General features: G+C 44.7%; 1 protein-coding gene across 1 annotated transcript; it reads right to left on the minus strand.

Moving 5' to 3' along the window:
• Positions 1–1,510: 1,510 nt before the first annotated feature.
• Nfatc2ip (nuclear factor of activated T cells 2 interacting protein) lies at positions 1,511–15,359 on the minus strand. Its single transcript, XM_090357887.1, has 8 exons — positions 14,964–15,359; positions 13,049–13,121; positions 6,296–6,416; positions 5,501–5,581; positions 5,236–5,422; positions 3,590–3,734; positions 3,339–3,448; positions 1,511–3,148 (listed from the first exon to the last, which is right to left on the minus strand). Exons 1-8 carry the CDS (start codon positions 15,330–15,332, stop codon positions 2,990–2,992), a joined length of 1,245 nt encoding a protein of 414 aa, XP_090214013.1. The 5' UTR covers positions 15,333–15,359; the 3' UTR covers positions 1,511–2,989.
• Between the last annotated feature and the right edge of the window lie 3,523 nt (positions 15,360–18,882).

Below are 18,882 nucleotides of genomic sequence, written 5' to 3' on the forward strand. Positions count from 1 at the left end.
TTCCTACTTTAGCAGCAAGAAGCAAAGGACAGAGCCATAGATAGTGCCATTGGAAGACTTCCTGGACATGGCATCCCTCTGTCACTTATACCCTAGAAGCTGCATTGGCATTTGGCCACACCTACCTCCATTATTTCTGATTCTTTTATATGCTACAAGTGTAAGTAGGAATACTATATTTTTCAGGCAACAATAACAAAGTCTATACAGGTTCAGCATAGATGTAATTTTTTTTCTTTCATTAGACAGGGTCTCACTATGTAACACAGGTTGCTCTAAAACTCACCATCCTCCAGTCTCCGCTTCCCATGTACTGGAATCCCAGGCACGTGTAACGGTATCTGTTCTCTCTAATATTTTCACTGCATGGCTGGTTGAATCTGCAAGTTCAACTTTGTGAACCCCGGGAATAACTATATTGTTTTTAGTCTGAATACCTCTCTCTATATTTTGCTAAAAGCTATGGGTCTACTAAACTGAAGAAGGAAAAATGGGGGTGATAGAGTAACTAATCTGTTGGTCACAGGACTTTTATTGGAACCTCATGAGGACTATAAAGACAGCACTCCTCAAGTACACACATGGTGAATACATTCCAATTTATTTTGTTGAGACTGCATACATAATTCTTACTATTCTCATATTTATTGATGAGCACAAAATCTGAAAAAAAAGTAGTTACACACCATATTGATTCTTTAAGGGCCATAAAATTCAAAGGAATGCTACATTGCCGCAAAATAATTTTTTAAAGTAGTTGACATCTGTTTGTGAACATTATACCTACCACATATCAGTGGGTGATTAATAGCTCTTTTAGTAGACAAAACAGGAAAACTGGCACATTATATAAAAGATTAATAATAAAAAATGTCGTCTCCCACATAAAGGTGCATTTTAAATCATTTTGAAGAAAAAATACTTAGCAACTAGCAGAGCCTGGCATGAACCAAAACAGAGCCTGTGTCTGCCATGCAGAACAGCTTTTGAGTCAGTGTGATCAACTGAACTTTAGCCCCACTTAGGGCTCATAATGAGAGGGAAAACCAGCCTATTAACAGTAAAAAATGAAAATATCTCTCCTAGTTTTAAATAAAAAGTTTTCAAAAAGCAACCAACTTTTAAAGAAGAGTCAATTTGTTTACTTTTAAACTAAGAATGTTCAGTGAAGGATCCTGTTAGCTATAAGAATGTTATTTCCAATTACCCAAGATCTTAAGATCAACTCCTCAGGATAAAGAAAAGAACAAGTTCACAATCACAGAAACTGAAACGGTGAGCAAGTATATAAAAATCCCCAGACCAGGGGCTGGGAGTTTGGCCAAGTGGTAGAGTGCTTGCCTAGCATGCGTGAAGATCCAGGTTCGATTCCTCAGTACCACATACATAGAAAAAAGCTGGAAGTGGTGCTGTGGCTCAAGTGGTAGAGCTCTAGCCTTGAGAAAGTCCAAGAACAGTGCTCAGGCCCTGAGTGAAGCCCAGGTCTGGCAAAAAAAAAAAAAAAAAAAAAAAAAAATCCCCAGACCAGGGCCAGGAATGTGGCCTAGTGGTAGGAGTGCTTGCCTAGCATGCATGAAGCCCTGGGTTCAATTCCTCAGTACCACATACACAGAAAAAGCCAGAAGTGGGGCTGTGGCTCAAGTGGCAGAGCACTAGCCTTGAGCAAAAAGTGTCCAAGGACAGTGCCCAGACCCTGAGTTCAAGCCTCAGGACTGGCAAAGGAAAAAAAAATCCCCAGAGACCAGCCACGACCAGATGAATGTCCATTAAAATTTAGCAGCATTTTAAACCTGATAGACTGGCAAAAGCAAAACATCAGATCATACCAAGTGCTGGTGGGAAAGGAAAGCCCCAAGTGGAAGGCCAAGCCACACTCAGATGAAAAATTTGAAAAGCCAGAGAAATGAACTGTAGGGCCCATAATCCCATCGTAGGTATACATACTAGAGAAGGGTCGACTCAGGCACAGAAAAGGCCATAGAAAAGGATGTTTGTTGTGGCCTTGAATTCAGTGCAGCGGAGATGGAGGTACCAGGTGCCCCCACTTAAAGCAACATGCAAATAAAAGCCTCCCGGTGTCACTGGGTCAGCAGGTCAGAGTACCCATCTAGGAGCCAAGATGTAGGGGCTACATTTTCATACACACAGCCAGGCCAGTTAAATCCAATGCACAATACCACGGAAACACAGTAAAAAAAAAAAAAAAAGTCACTGGGAAAACATTTATGAAAGTATACTCAAAGGTGCATAATAAACACATGAAATCAGGATACTGACAGGAGAGACAGCATGAAGAAAGAAGAAAAACCCGTAAAAGCAGAGAACCCTTTGCACGGGACTGTAATTCTCAAGAGCCAAAACGAAAACAGCTGAGTGGCAGCTGTGGTTCCAGTGTGTGCACCAGGAAGTGTGATCCAGAGGGGAGGGGCCATAAAGGCACCTGGGGGCGGGGCAGGACTGACACTGTACTACCTTTACCCCTTTTCACTCTTGAACCTCGACCTGTGTGAGCTTGCTCGTGTTCTCTCTCTGCAGGCCACCCTCCTACCCAAGCAAACAGCACTTGGGGCCCCAGTCACATTGGTGCTGCATGTTATGTAGACCCCAGGCCCTCATTTATTCTAACTCCCTCTCCAACTATAAAGGAAGGATCCCAGAACGACATTTTGCCACAGCAGAAGGGGAGGATGAGGTGAAGGACTAGGGGGTAGGGGGAGACACCTCCTCTCCATTCTGGGACTGCAAAGCTCAGCACGTGTCCATGGAGCCACAGGTCACCCTGGCAGCCACAACCACCTTACCTTCCAAGTTAGGTGGCTAATGGCGTGGGGATCAGGGTGAACAGGAGACAGGGCCAAAGTCACTGGGTTTGTTTCGGTTTAAAGATAAGTTCTATTTTAATTGCTGCTAGCCCTTACGAGACCAAACAAAAAAGTTGGAGACATTCTCCCCTCAAGTCCAGCAAGGTCTCTAAACATGGAGGAGGACTTCAGCCCCAAACCTCAATGAGGTCCCCAGATTCCATGCCCAGATCAGTCGGTAGCTCCTTGCCTGAAAGCTTCGTTCCATCATAGAAGAAGGAGAGCTTGTGTCCAGAGAGTCCCATGGCCTCCTCATAGTGTGACATGAGGGTCTGGAGAGGAGAATTCTAGAAGGAGAAAACCAGATGAAAACTGGGGAAGAGGCTGGGGGGATTCTGTCTTGATGGAATTGATGGCTGCAGACCTTGGGAAAGGAGCTGAGCAATTCAGTATTAGGAGGACTCAGTTCTGTTCAAAGCTAAGACACAACAATGGGAGGAAAAGGGACAGCAGAGGATAGCCATTTCTCCCACTCACTTGAGCCAGCGAGATCTCTAGCTTCTGATGTTTCTCCTTCCCCTGCACTCGGAGCTGGAGCTCTTGGGATGTCTCTGTGGCCTCCAAAGAATTTGCCAGGACTACACAGTCTGTGGAAGGTCAGATTGGGGGGGAGAGGACTAAGTAAGCACCTGGAATTGGGGCCCTCCCTGGAACTTGCCCCATACTCCCCAATCCCTGTGGAAAAAGCCTTCCTTTTCAAGGCTTCTCTTCTCCGTCTTCTCACTCACCAATGATATCAGCCACTCCAAGCTTTAGGGTCCTGGGGGTGGCAGTTGGGGATAATTCTGTCTCTCCAAAGAGCAAGAGGATCCTGCTTGGGGACACCCTGAGATGAGCAGCCATGTGGTCCACCACACTCTGAAGGGGCTCCGACTAGGGAGGAGGACAAGGAGAAAAGGACACACTTTCCCTCCTAGAAATCCACCCCCCCCAAGCCAGGCACAGTAGCTCATGCCTATCATCCTTAGCTATTACTCAGGAGACTAAGATCAGAGGATCACAGTTCAAAGCCAGCCTGGGCACTGAAGAACATGAGACTCTTATCTCCAATTAATCACTAGAAAAATGGGAAGTGGGGCTGTGGCTCAAGGGGTAGGGTGGCAGCCTTGAGCTGAAGAGCTCAGGGACAGCGCCCAGGCCTAGAGTTCAAGCCCCATGACTGATCAAAAAAAAAAAAAAGAAAAGAAATTCCCCACCCACCCACACCCAGCAGAACCCCAAACACACAAGTTTCTGGCCTAGACTACTTGCTAAACTCCTCAGCTCCAAGTTTCATCATATTTACCTGGAAAGTAGAGAGAAAACCACTGAGTAAAGGGCCCAGGTGAGAGGTACAAAGAAGCTGCCTGGGCCAGGAGGCAGCAGGAAGGTGTAAAGCCTAGCAGCTGGGTCACAGAGCCCAGCTCAGCAGGCCTCCCACACTCCAGGGCACTGGTGCCAATGGGGAAGAGAACGGGGAAGAGGGCTCTGCCACATCTTTCTATTTTTCAGACATGTAGGCTTTTGTCTGACATCATCCATTGCAAAGTTGGATATAAACTGGAACTCAGGGCCTCGCATATGCTAGGCAAGTTCTCCACCATTCCAGTCACTCACATATGCCTGGAGCTCTCTACAACACAGCAAAGAAAGCAGGTGCCAGCTTGGGCATAGCTGCTTGAGCCACGCATGATGCTTACTGAGGGCTCATTCCTCTGAGCCTCATGTATTTATCAAGAAAGGGGGTAAGGGGGAGACTCAGGCAGATTGAGTGGCACCTACCATTCCCATGTCATGACAGCCGGCACAAGAGGGAAATACAAGGTCCCGGGAGGAAGGAGAGAGGGGTGGAGGGAGGGAGAGAGAGAGACTATCTGGGAAAATACTCCCCCCCACCAAAATGCTTGGTAGAAGACTTGCAACCTAAGTAGAGCCTTGAAGAATAGGTAGAGCCAGGTTTGTGATCTAAGGATTGGGGTTTGAAGGTCACCCAGGCAGGAAAGTCTGTGAGACTCTCATCTCCGACAAACTACCAAAATAGCCACAAGTGGAGCTGTGGTTCAAATGGTGGAGCACTAGCCTTGAGCAAAAGCAGCTCAGGGATCATGCCCAACTGTAATCTTGGCTACACAGGCAGCTGAGATCTGATGATCACAGTTCAAAGCAAGCTTGAGCAGAAAAGTCCAAGACATATCTTCAACTAACTAGGAAGAAAGCCAAGGCTCAAGTAGTAGAGCACTAACCTTGAGTGAAAAAGCCAAGTAAGAACACAAGGCAGAGTTCAAAACTCACTTCTGGAACATCAACGGGGAAGAAGAAAGGAAGGAAGAAAGAGGAAAGTAGTCTCTCCAAAGCCAGCTCCTGGGCCTTCTCCTGTCAGTTCCTAGGCACTCACCATTCTAATGGGCAATCTGATGACATCAGCCCGGCAGCGGATTTTGAGTGGGAAGAGCCTGGGGTTTTCCGGCAGGACAGGCCCCTCCACCAAGACCACTTCATCTTCTTGGGTCAGGTGGTCTTGGCCCTGGGGATGCTTGGGGCTCAGGCAGGACTGGAGATCTCGGAGGCGCTTGTTCACCTCCCTGGGGGGCAGGCAGGACACTGGGTCAGCTGAGGTTGCTCACCCATCCCACCCACCCTGCTTCTTCCCATACTGGCACCTTAACTTCTGGAGTGCCCGAGTATGCTTTCGGCTCTTGTTCCTTGGTGGAGGTGGGGGTGAAGGAGATGTGTCCTGAGCCCTGGCAAGAGTAGAGAAGGGGCAGGATGGAGACAAAGGACAGACAGGTTGGGAGCAAGAGTCAACAGGGAGGCCTTGCCAGTAACATCTACTATACTGGAAGATGGGTAGATCTTAGATCGGGACAGGGCAATACTAGGACATTTTTATAGTTATAAGACCCAAATCTGAGGGAAGGAAAATGCCTCTCAGGTAAATGTCCAATTCCGTTTAGCACAGTCTGCTCTCTAACTAGCCATTTATAGATCAATTCTCGAAACTATCCCCCAGATATGGACAAAGAAGGGAGATAGTGGCCTGCTGGCTCCCTTAAACCCATGCACTGTCCTGCCTCAGACTCTTTCACACACAGTCTCATGTCATATACTTCTTCTCCCAGTAGGGTCATTCAAGAAGGAATCTTGGCCAGAAGTTTGGCCTACCAGTAGAGTGCTTGCCTAGCACATACGAAGACCCAGGTTCAATTCCTCAGTACCACATACATAGAAAAAGTCGGGGGTGGTACTGTGGTTCAAGTAGTAGAGTTCTAGTCTTGAAAAAAGCCCAAGGACAGTGCTCAGACCGTGAGTTCAGTCCCCAGGACTGGCAAAAAAGGAATCTCAAGTCTCCTCCTTAGCCCTTCTGCTTTCAGGCGCAGCCAAGGGTCCTGCCTGCCTCAGCTTAACTTGCCACCTCCCTCCTGCTCCCAGGATCCATGTGTCCCAGGCTTACTCACAGAACCATCTTTGCTGCCTTCTCTTCTTTCTCATCCTTATTCCTCAGCTTACTCTTCCAAGGAGAGCTTGGAACTGGAGGATCCTCAGAATGATGACTGGTAAAATCTGCCATATCTGATTCTGGGAATAAAGAAAAAGAAAATGGAAAGAATTAATCAAGTGGGGGGGGCTGAAAAGCAAGTCAGATGGTGAGACTCTTATCTCCAATTAACCACTTAAAAAGGGGAAGTGGGGCTGTGGCTCGAGGGGTAGAGTGGTAGCCTAGAGCTGAAGAGCTCAGGCACAGTGCAGGTCCAAAGTTCCAGACCCATGACCCATTAAAAAAAAAAAAAAAAAAAAGAAGGGCCTGAGGAGGCCTGGTATGGTGGCAAACTCCTGTAATCTCAGCACTCAGGAAACTGAGGCAGACTAGCCTGGGCTGTATTTAAAACTCTTGTCTTAACAAAGAAAAAAAGGCATAGAGGAGGAGGAGAAGGAAGCAAGCAGGAAACCAATGACTCACAATTGCAATACTAGCTAATCACGAGGCCAAGACCTGAAGATCACAGTCTGAAGGCCAACAAAGCTCCAAGATTTTTATCCCCAACCATCCAAAAAGCCAAAAGTTAGAGCTGTGGCTCAATTAGAATGTCAGACTTGAGTAGAAAAGGCATAGGGATAGTATCCAAATCCTGAGTTCAAGTTCCAATACTGGCATAAAAAAATAAAAAAAAAAAATAAGCTGAGTGCCAGTGGCTCACACTTGTAATCAGGAGACTGAGATCTGAGGATCATGGTTCAAAGCAACCTGAGCAGAAAAGTCCCTGAGACTCTTATCTCCAATTAACCACCAGAAAACTGCAAGTGGTGCTATGGCCCATAGTGGTAGAGCGCTAGCCTTGAAAAAAAAAAAAGCTCAGGCACAGTGTCCAGGCCCTGAGTTCAAGCCCCATGACTGACCAAAAAATAAATTTTAAAAATATTTTAAAATGGAGGAGTAACTAGGAACTCAATGAGGGCAGCTGGACGCAATGCAGCAGGACGCAGAGGTCGAGGCTCCAGCAGGGCAGCCCCACAGCTTTCAGGAGCAGCGAGGCTGGGGTGCAGTGGCCCAGGCGCAGGGGCAGAACCACCTGGGACAACTTCCAGCTGGCTCCAACGGGGTCCCGAAGCACTCCTACTGGCTGGACCTGTGGCTCTCCATACTGCTCCTCGTCTTCTTCTATCTCTTGCCCTGACTGATTTATCAATATATCTCATGAAGTCAAGTGAATTCTGAAAAATGGCAAGCTTCTTGCATGAAGAAGGATTTCATTGCAGTGAATTTCACATTCTAAAGGACGCTTTTATGTGTACTGACTCAGGACTTTTCACAGCTACCATCTTAAAATTAGACCCATTGGCCCATGTTCAAAAACTTCCAATATCTGATGGCTTTCCAAGGCACTAAATTTTAAAATATTTGTACTTAGAGGTTTAGTATATTTATTTAAAAATAGAGTAATCTCTTTAACATTTTAAGGGTTGGTCCTTATTTAAGATGTAAATAATACAAAGTGTAATGAAAAGAGATATTGAAATATTTAAAAAATAAATTGCTAGAAAGCAAGAGAAGTATTTTTGAAAGAACAGACCAGTATTTGTAGGTTGCCTAGAAATTTATATGTAACCTCTAGCTAGCTAGCTGTATATACATAATACAAAAGCTAACAGAAAACAGAGGCCATCTTGTGTTGGCTGTATTATCTCTGACTTTGAGACTGGGAAAAAAATAGTCATTGTTGACAGAGCTATATAGTCATTAAAAAAGTAATAAGATATGCACAAGTGGAAAGCTATGGAGTGTATCCTCAGATCGCAGTCCCATCCCATCCTTCAGACTTCCTAAAAGCATTGTGTGTTTCTAACCCATTTTTCCCCCCTTTCTCTATTTTTCCTAGTCCTGGCCTTTAACTCAAGACTAGTACTCTACCATTTGAGCCATACCTCCACTTTTGGTTTTCTGTGTGTGTAGTTTTTTTTTTATTTTAAGTAGTTTATTAGTGATAAGAGTCTATTAACGGGCTAGCATGCATGAAGACCCGGGTTCGATTCCTTGGTACCACATACATTGAAAAAAGCCGGAAGTGGTGCTGAGGCTCAAGTGGTAGAGCTCTAGCCTTGAGAAAGTCCAAGGACAGTGCTCAGGCACTGAGCTCAAGCCCAGGACTGGCAAAAAAAAAAAAAAAAAAAAAAACAAAAAGAGTCTCATTAACTTTCCTGCCTGAGTTGGCTTTGAAGCACAGTCCTCAGATTTCAGCCTCCAGAGTAGCTAAGATTATAAGTGTGAGCCTCCAGGGCTTGGGCTTTATTTGTATCTTAAGTATGCTTGTAGCCAAAATATTCATACAATGCCTGGATCAAAGGTCTGTTAGCAAAATATTTGTGGTGTTTACTTATTCAGCTGATAATGGATCAACCACTTCTATCCAGACATTTTAGACACAGCACTAACAAAATAAAAATCCCTGTCTTCATTAAGTTTATTTTCTCATGAGCTATTTTCCTTTTGCAATTGACTTTTTTCTTTTAACAAGAATTTACATTCCCAGTTAATTAGCTAACATTAATCAGAAGGGCCACACTCCCAAAGAGGCTTCCATAAGTGCTTTAGAAGTGATTTCTACGGCTTTTATAATTGAAATCAATGTTTAATATATGTGAACTATAAAATATATATAAATATTTGGGAGATATTCCCTTAGGATCAGTGAATGAGATCTAATAAACTGTACATTTCCAACATATCAGAATGGCTCTCAGGAATAAAATTAGGTCTGAAATTTATATTGGAGGATTTTTTGTTTGTTTTTCTGGTGGCACTGGGATTTGAACTTGGTCTCAAGCTTGGTAGGCCAGTTCTCCACCACTTAATCAGATACCAAGGCTTTTTGCTTTTGCCTGGGCCAACATTAGATCTTGATTCTCTTCTCTACCCAGCTGGCTGGGACCATAAACACATACCATCACCACTTAAAGATCTGGTCTTTAAGTAACTTTTGCTTGGGCATCAGTGTCTTACGGGTGGCTAGCATTACAGGTATGCATCTCTGTGGTACCTGGCCCTTTTTTGAAGGATTATAATTGGCCCACTTACTATAAGCTTAATAAATATGTCTTCATAGTATAGTTGCATTTGACAACAGAAGCTTTTGTAGAAATTGTGGCTAAAGAATCTAGACTCTACAACAACTCTGAATTAGAGTGCAACAGATTGACCTGTTTCTACACTGTTTGCTGGTTATGTATTTCCTCTAATAAACTTTGAACTTACATACAGTAAAAAAAAAAAAATTAATGTTGAAGCTGTGCGTGGTGGCTCACACTTGAAATCCTAGCTACCCAGTAGGCTGAGATCTGAGGATCAAGGTTCAAAGCCATTCTGGCACAAAAGGACCTGGGACTCCTATCTTTCATTAATTTCTAGAAAATGGGAAGTGGGGCTTGGCTCAAGGGTAGGGCAGTAGCCTTGAACTGAAGAGCTCAAGGATAGTGCCCAGGCCCAGGGGTAGGGCGGTAGCCTTGAGCTGAAGAGCTCAGGGACAGCGCCCAGACCCAGAGGTAGGGTGGTAGCCTTGAGCTGAAGAGCTCAGGGACAGTGCCTAGACTGAGTTTAAGCCCCATGACTCATAATTTTTTAATGTTTAAATAAAAAAGAGGAGAAGGGCTGGGAATGTGGCTGAGTGGTAGAGTGTTTGTCTAGCATGCATGAAGCTCTGGGTTCAATTCCTCAACACCATATACACAGAAAAAGCTGGAAGTGGTGCTGTATCTGAAGTGGTATAGCACCAGCCTTTAACAAAAGAAACTCAGGGACAGCATCCAGGTCCTGAGTCCAAGACCCCAAGATCAGCATAAAAGGGAAAAAAAAAGCATTCAATCTCTAGCACCATGAGGGAAAAAAAATATAATAATATTATAAAATAAAAATAATATAATAATAATATTTCCCTCTCTAATGCTACTGTGCTTGCATGTGAAGCTGCATGCATGGGTCTTTAATCTGCAGGATGAGGTTAAAGTTGTCAAGAATAAGGCCTACTTCAAGAAATACCAAGTGAAATTAGAAGATGGTGAGAGGGTAAAACTGACTATGCCTAACATAAAGAAGCAAAAAGACCAGTTGCCAATGGCTCACTTCTGTAATCCTAGCTACTCAAGAGGCTGAGATCTGAGGATCTGGTTTAAAGCCAGCATGGATAGAAAAGTCTGTGAGGCTCTTATCTCCAAAATAAGCCAGAAGTAGCACTGTGGCTCAAGTGGTAGAACATTAGCCTTGAGCACAAAGAGGCTCAGGGACAGCTCCCAAGTCATGAGTTCAAGCCCCAGCCAAAAAAAAAAAAAAGAACATAACTCTACACAAGATAGAAGGGGTACAGGCTGCTAATGAGAGAATCTAGTCTATGAGAAAAAGTCCAAGAGAAAAGTAAAGAGGAAAAGGTGGAATCATCCTAAAATGTCCCTTGCCCAGAAGATTGGGTAGTTCAAAAGGAGGCAGACTTTGTCAGAGCTCAGGAGAAGGCTGCTGAGAGCTAAATCAAACCAATTTCTTTTCTTTTTCTGCTATTCCAGGGCCTGGGCCCTGTTCCTGAGCTCCTTTTGCTGAACCACAGCTCCACATCAGTTTTTGTGTGGTTAATTGAAGATGAAGGTCTCATGGACATTCCTGCCCAAATTGGTTATGAGAACCCCAATCCTTAGAACTCAGCCTCCTGAAAACCTGCACCTGTCCACATATTCCCCTTAAACAATTTTCACCAAAATCTTTTTTTTTGTTTTATTTATTTATTTATTTTTTTGCCAGTCCTGGGCCTGAGCACTGTCCTTGGACTTTCTCAAGGTTAGAGCTCTACCACTTGAGCATCAGCACCACTTCCAGCTTTTTTGTATGCATGTGGTACCAAGGAATTGAACCCGGGTCTTCGTGCATGCTAGGCAAGCACTTTAACCATTAGGCCAAACTCCTGGCCCACCAAAATCTTTTGACATATGTCCACTACTACAACCATCTTCCTGGCCTGGAGCTTGAAGCAATGAAAGGCTAGATAACCTGGCTAAGGTTACACTTTTCAGGGATAGAAGCAAAATTCAAATCCTGGGCACATATGTGCTTTTAACCAGACCACCATCCTCCTTCACTGTCCAAAAGACTTAACCCAAGGTCTGTATTTGCAGATTAAACCACTTTCTTATTAGGTTTGATTCCTATTCACTATTTGCTAAAGGGTTGCAAGATTCACATTTATTAGGTTTGATTCCTATTCATTATTTGCTAAAGGGTTGCAAGATTCACATGGGGGCGAGGCCCGAACAAAGGCTGAGAAGCCCAGATAAAATGCAAAGAACATCCTGCTGGTTTTGGGGTGTTCTCAAGGAAATTGCTGCTAATGTAACAAAATGCCACAGATTCTCAATGCCACCACCACCACCCCACACACAGTGGGATCACAAAATCAGAAAGGCTTAGAAAGGCTTTTACAAATTGCATCTGGTAGTAGGCTCAGTGTTTCTAAGCAGCTCCAGTGCCTTCTGGGTAACAACCTACCACTTCCTTTCAGGACTCAAGTTTGTACTTTCTTCTGTTTTGTTTTGGTCAGTCATAGGGCTTGAACTCAGGGTCTTGGTGCTGTCCCTGAGCTTTCTCACTCAAGGCTAGCACTCTATCACTTTGAACCACAGTGCCATTTCCGGTTTTCTGGTAGTTAATTGGCAATTAAAAAAAAAAATCTCGGGCCGGGAGTTTGGCCTAATGGTAGAGTGCTTGCCTTGCATGCACAAAGACCGGGGTTCGATTCCTCGGTACCACATACATAGAAAAAAAAAAAGCTGGAAGTGGTGCTGAGGCTCAAGTGGAAGAGCTCTAGCCTTGAGAAAGTCCAAGGACAGTGCTCAGGCCCTGAGCTCAAGCCCAGGACTGGCAAAAAAAAAAAAAAAAAATCTCATGGACTTTCTTGCCTGGGCTGGCTTTGAACCTTGAACCTCAGCTATTCAGTTTCCTGAATAGCTAGAATTTAAGGCATGAGCCAACAGTCCCTGGTAGGACTTCGTACTCTTGCTTGACTTTTTGTATGTGTGCCAGTCTTGAGGCCTGAACTCAAGGCCTGGGCACTAACCCTGGGTTTGTTTTGCTCAGTTAGTGCTGTACTACTTGGGCCACAGCTCCACTTTCAGCTTTTTTGGTGCCTGAGTGAAGATAAGAGTCTCATGGACTTTTCTGCTGCTGCTGGCTTTGAACCATGATACACAGATCCTCCTGAGGAGCTATGAGTACAGGCATGAGCCACCAGCAACAGCCTTTCTTGCATGACTTTTTTTCCGACACAAAAACTGGCTCTCTACCACTTCAGCTACACTCCATCATTTTGTCTGCTAGAGCTAGTTTTAAACTGTGAACCTCAGACCTCAGCCTCTCAAGTAGCTAGGATTATAAGTACAGGCTTGACAGAAGATACATCAAGCTAAGGGGTGTGACTCAGTGGTATAGAACTGCCTGCAGGGGCCAGGAACATGGCCCAATGGCAGAATGTTTGCTTAGCATCCATAAATCCCTGGGTTCTACTCCTTGGTACCACATACACAGAAAAAGCTGGAAGTGGTACTGTGGCTCAAGTGGTAGAGTGCTAGCCTTGAGAAAGTTCAAGGACAATGCCTAGGTCCTGAGCCCAAGTATCAGGACTAGGAAAAAAAAAAACAAAAACCTGCCATCAGGCAGAAGTCTCCTTAAATCTGCTTACCTTCTTCTGCCCCTGCAGGGTAGAGTTTCAGGAGAGAGGCATCATCTGGGATGAGGTTGAAACTACTTTGTACCTACAAAGAGAAAGAAGGGAGTATTATAGTCTTTTGTATATACAAAGGCTTTTTAAATTTCAATTTATAAGTATCCATTCTATATGATGATAAAAGAGTCTTGACACAGAGAATATGTCCAATGAATATTAAGTAACTTAAGTGATGGACGTACCAAACTCCACCGTACTTTTTTTTTTTTTTGGTCAGTCGAGGACTTGAACTCTGGGCCTGGGCTTTATCCCTAAGCTCTTCAGCTCAAGGCTATTGTTCTACCACTTGAGCCACATGACACTTCTGGTTTTCTGGTGGTTAATTGGAAATTAGGAGTCTAATGGAAATTAGTGCCAGGGCTGGCTTTAAATGGCAACCCTCAGATCTCAGCCTCCTCAGTAGCTAGAATTACAGGTGTGAGCCACTGGCACCTGGCTAATAATTACACTTATTTTTTTGTGGGTCATGGGGCTTGAACTCTGAGCCTGAGCTTTCAGCTGAAGACTACCACCCTACCCCCGGAGCCCTACTTCCCATTTTCTACAGGTTCATTGGAGATAAGAGGCTGACTTTGAACCACCATCCTCAGATCTCAGCCTCCTGAGTTAGATCCACCATGCCCAGCTACAATTATACTTTTTTACTTTTTTATAGGGGTGATATACAGAGTGGATATGATTATATTTTAATAATATCAAAGTGACAATTGAAATAAATCTGGACATACACCAAAAATGAGAAAAACAGTTTATTTCTAATATACATTATTTTTTCTTTTCTTTTTTTTGCCAGTCCTGGGGCTTGAACTCGGGGCCTAGACACTGTCCTTGTACACTTTTTGCTCAAGACTAGTGCTGTGCCACTTGAGCCACAGCACTACTTCCAGCTTTTTCTGTGCATGTGGTACTAGGAATCGAACCCAGGGCTTTGTGCATGCTAAGCGAGCACTCTACCACTAGGCTATGTTCCACTAGCATACACTCTAGTATACTTTTTAACCTCAAAATTATGCAATTTCAATGTAACTGGTAGGCAGGAACAGGATGGGGAAAGTGGGGAAAAGGGAAGAAGTGACATTGTCCAAAAAAGAAATGCACTCGTTACTTGACTTAGGAAATAGTAACACCTCTGTATATCACCTTAATAATAATAATAAAAAAAAATGTATTAAAAACAAATTAGGCCAGGAATGTGGCCTGGTAGTGGAGTGCTTGCCTAGCAAGCATGAAGCCCTGGGTTCCATTCCTCCATCCCACATATACAGAAAAAGCTGGAAGTGGTGTTGTGGCTCAAGTGGTAGCCCTGGGAAAGCTCAAGAACAGCGCCCAGACCCAGGAGTTCAAGGACCAGGACTAGTAAAAAACCAATATATACATATATATGTATATATATATATATATATATATATATATATATATATATATATGTCGACCTTCCCCTTCCACGCCCTTTCTGTGAGGCCCTCTCTGCGGAGTTGCTGCCATCCGTCCCTGAACCCCAGGACCTCAGGGACCCCTCTGGCTCCCCTGGACACGCCCCCCTCCCTCCACACCCCGTTCGGATCTCCGGGGAGCTCAGCTCCCTCGTCAATACCCCCCCATTCCCTGTCTTCCACATCGGAACGCTCCCAAATCCCAGCCGCACGTTCTCCCGGGTGCCTCTGCCTCCCCAGGCCGCCTGCCTGAGCCCCCAGGCTCGGCCACAGAGCCGTGTCACCTCCTACGATCACCCTACCCTGGGCCTCCCCGGCCCCGCCGCGTCCCGGCGCCCTCCGCCAGGGCCAGGCCCACAGCCCCAGGCTCAGGGCTCCCCACAGCCCGCGCCCCCGACCTCCTCGGGGTCCCCCCGGGGCGGCCCTTGCTCGCTCACCTTCCCAGAGTACACCGGAACCACCGGCGCCTCGCCGGGGTCCAGCAGCAGCCGCCGCCGCCGCCGGACCACGGTGCGAGGGCCAGGGCCCGAGCCCTCGCTGTCACTGTCGCTGTCCAGTCGGCGTGCGGCCGGCCCCGGGGGCTCCGCGGGCTCGGCGGGCTGGACGGCTACCGGGTCCGCCGAGACCCCCGCCGTCTCCTCATCGCTGTCACTGACCAGGTCCACAAACACCGGCTCCACAGTAGGCTGGACCGCAGACCGCTGCACGTCGGGATGCCGGCCTCGACCACCCCGCGTCCCCCGAGCCCTTTGACCGACCCGGCCGCCGCGGACCCGCCGGCCTCGTCTCCTCAGCGGTTCCGCCATCGCACTCCCTCAGCCGCTACACTAACTCTCCCGTCGCCCCTGGCCCCGCCCCCTCCAGCCTCTCATTGGACAGAAAGCCTACTTGGGAGCGCCTCCACCCGCTTCCACGCTCTGGGTCCGCCCCTCCACCCTGTCATTGGACAGCGTATATGCCCATCATCTACGCCCCACTGAAACAAAGGCGCCAAAGATTCCAATCCCTGCCGTACAATCAGAGGGGGTTTCGATTCGTAAAACCCACCCATTGGCTGTTTTCCTCGCTTCCACCCGCCCACTGAGGGGGGGGGACGGGGAAGACCTGACTTCCTGTTTTGTTGAGGAGCTAGGCATCCTGGGAATTGTAGTCCTTGAGTCCTATGATAGAGTGGGAATCGTTTCAGAAGGTGCCCAATTAGGCCTACTTGAGGTTTTAAGGATACCTCTCTTACTGTCCCCTCCCATGTGGGGAGTTCCACTCAGCTCAAGCTTAATGCTTATTCAAAACACTAGGAAATGGAATAGGTAGGGAGAACCAACATAGTGAAAAATGGCTAGACTGCCAAAATTGATATACAAATTCAATGCAATTCCCATCAAAATCCCAAAGACATTCTTTACTGAAATAGAAGATACAATCCAAAGGTTCATATGAAACAAGAAAAGACTTAGAATAGCCAAAACAATTCTAGGCAAAAAGAGCCATGCACATGGTATTACAATACCAGAATTCAAACTCTACTATAGAGCCATAATAACAAAAACAGCATGGTAGTGGCACAAAAATAGGCCAGAAGATCAATGGAACAGAATAGAAGATCCAGAAATAGAACCACATACCTATAGGCAACTTGTATTTGACAAAGGAGCCAAAGATATACAGTGGAATAAACACAGTCTATTCAATTATTGGTGCTGGCAAAACTGGGCAGCCACATGCAGAAAACTAAAAATTAACCCTAGCCTTTTGCCATGCACAAGCATTAACTCAAAGTGGACCAAAGACCTCAATGTCAGACCAGAAACCATGAAACTGCTACCTGATAGAGTAGGAGAGACACTGGAACTCATAGGCACAGGCAAAAGATTCCTGAACAGAATCCCAGGGTCACAACAGATTGGAGAGAGACTCGATAAATGGGACTACCTAAAAATAAAAAGTTTCTGCACAGATAGAAGCATAGCTACTAAAGTAGAAAGACAGCCAACCAACTGGGAAAAGATATTTACCAATAATACATCTGCCAAATGCTTAATATCCAGTATCTACAGGGAACTCAAGAAACTAATCCCCCCCCAAACCCAACAAACCATTCAATAAATGGGCAAGGGAACTAAAGAGAGACTTATCAAAAGAAGAGATCAAAATGGCAGAAAAGTGAGGCCGGGAGTTTGGCCTAGTGGTAGAATGCTTGCCTAGCATGCACAAAGACCGGGGTTCGATTCCTTGGTACTCCACATACCTAGCAAAAAGCCGGAAGTGGTGCTGAGGCTCAAGTGGTAGAGTGCTAGCCTTGAGAAAGTCCAAGGACAGTGCTCAAGCCCTGAGCTCAAGCCCAGGATTGGCAACAACAACAACAAAAATGGCAGAAAAGCATATGAGAAAATGTTCATCATCCATGGTCATAAAGGAAATGCAAACAAAAACAACCCTAAGATACCACCTTACCCCAACAAGAATGGCCAATTTTTTTCTATGTATATATATATATATATGTATATGTATATACACACACACACACACATGTATATATATATATACAATGGAATTCTACATAGCCAACAGACAAGATAAAATAATGGCATTTGCAGGGAAATGGATGAATCTAGAGTGAATCATGTTGAGTGAGACAAGTCAAGACCAAACGAACAAAAGGCTCATGGTATCCTTAATATGTGGCTATTAGATCCAAACAGTACAAGAGCAAAAGTTGCATACCCAATGCTATGGACATGGTATTGGAAATATAAACACAACTACATACTCATAAAAACTTATGACTCTATAGACATAATGTTTTATTACATAGATTATTATGTATCTATGACATACAAACCCTCAACCTAGTTTTGATTATGTTATAAAATCTAAGTGCCAGTGATTGTATATAGAGATTCCCTTCTTGAATACCTGTTTGTAAACACGTCATTTGAAATATGATGCAAAAATCAATGTTAATAAATTCTTTAATAAAAAAATAGAACAAGATGGATAGCATTGGGAAATACCAAGAGGAATGATGGAAATCGATCGAGATGTATTATACTTTCAAACTGATATATTGAATTAAAACCCCTTTGTACAACTAAAAAAAAACAATATACAGAAGAAAATACCCACTAGTTATGGAAAGATCTATTTGAAGAAATTCATTCTCAACATGTCCCTGGTTTAACCTAGGGAAAAAATAATGTTGTACTATTTTGCAAGAGAATTTATGTGGAGCAATATAGAGGTGAAGGACTGAAATTGACCTTACTGGTGATCAATCGATAACCTAACTAATTATTGAACATGTATCAACATAAATTATAATTGACAATGTAGACATAGTTCCGTTGGATATGGGGATTTGAAACATCAGCACCTCTATTTGTAGGACTTTTCTGTTGGTTTTGCTTGCTGGGCACTATATTGACAAGGCATCAGCAATGACTTTAGATATCATTTGCAAGTTAGATCAAATGCCCCTGCTGACATGCAAGCTCTGGAGAGATGTGAGTCATTAGCCACGTGGAAACATTCTTTCATGGTACTTCAGCTCGAGATGTTCTATGCCATTTGTGCTGTTATAACAAAATATCACCAACTCTGTAATTTATAAATGACATACAATTATTTTCCAGGGTTCAAAAAGCCGGAATGTTTGGCACCAGATTGGTGTTTGGTGAGAGTTGCTTTGTGCACCTAAGATGGCACCTTGCTGGTGTGTTCTCAAAGGGCTTGGGGGACCGGGAGACACTCACTTTCACTAGCCCTGGGATACAGGTTCACTTCAGAAGGCTTGTGTGTGTGTAGGCTCAGTAACGATATGGAGTACATTTCAATACAAAGCTTGCAGCGGGCATTGTCACTCAGACTGGTACTGAGCAATCAGATGGATTTCTCAGGACATCAGGGATGGATTTACTCCGGTTCCCTTCATCTTTGCCTCACTTCATTCATTTTTTTTATCCACTATTGAGATTGAAGCATATTTTAGCCAAATGCCCCCATGCAACTATGTCATTGTATTTTGGTACAGAGGAAGAATATCTCCTTAGAATGACTGTCATTAAATATATGAAACAGAAAAATAAAACAGTTTTCCTACTCCTAACTACTGAGGAAGCTGTCCTTGTTGTTCGGGAATTCAGTCACAAGACAAAACAAAAAACCACGTTTTGGGTGGAGAACCAAACCCAACAAAAGCACACCATATAGGGAAATACTCGGGTACAAGTAAAACCTTGTACAAGTATAGCAGAACAAGTCCAGTTGAGCAAACCAAACCATCTAGGGAGATAATAGCAAAGCTTTTCTGGAGCTAAACAGCATGGCCTCCACAATTCAAAGAATGGCCTATCACACCTC

Source organism: Megascapheus bottae, chromosome 25, assembly GCF_031878675.1.
Source record: "Megascapheus bottae isolate mThoBot1 chromosome 25, mThoBot2.hap1, whole genome shotgun sequence".
Taxonomy (NCBI): Eukaryota; Metazoa; Chordata; class Mammalia; order Rodentia; family Geomyidae; genus Megascapheus; species Megascapheus bottae.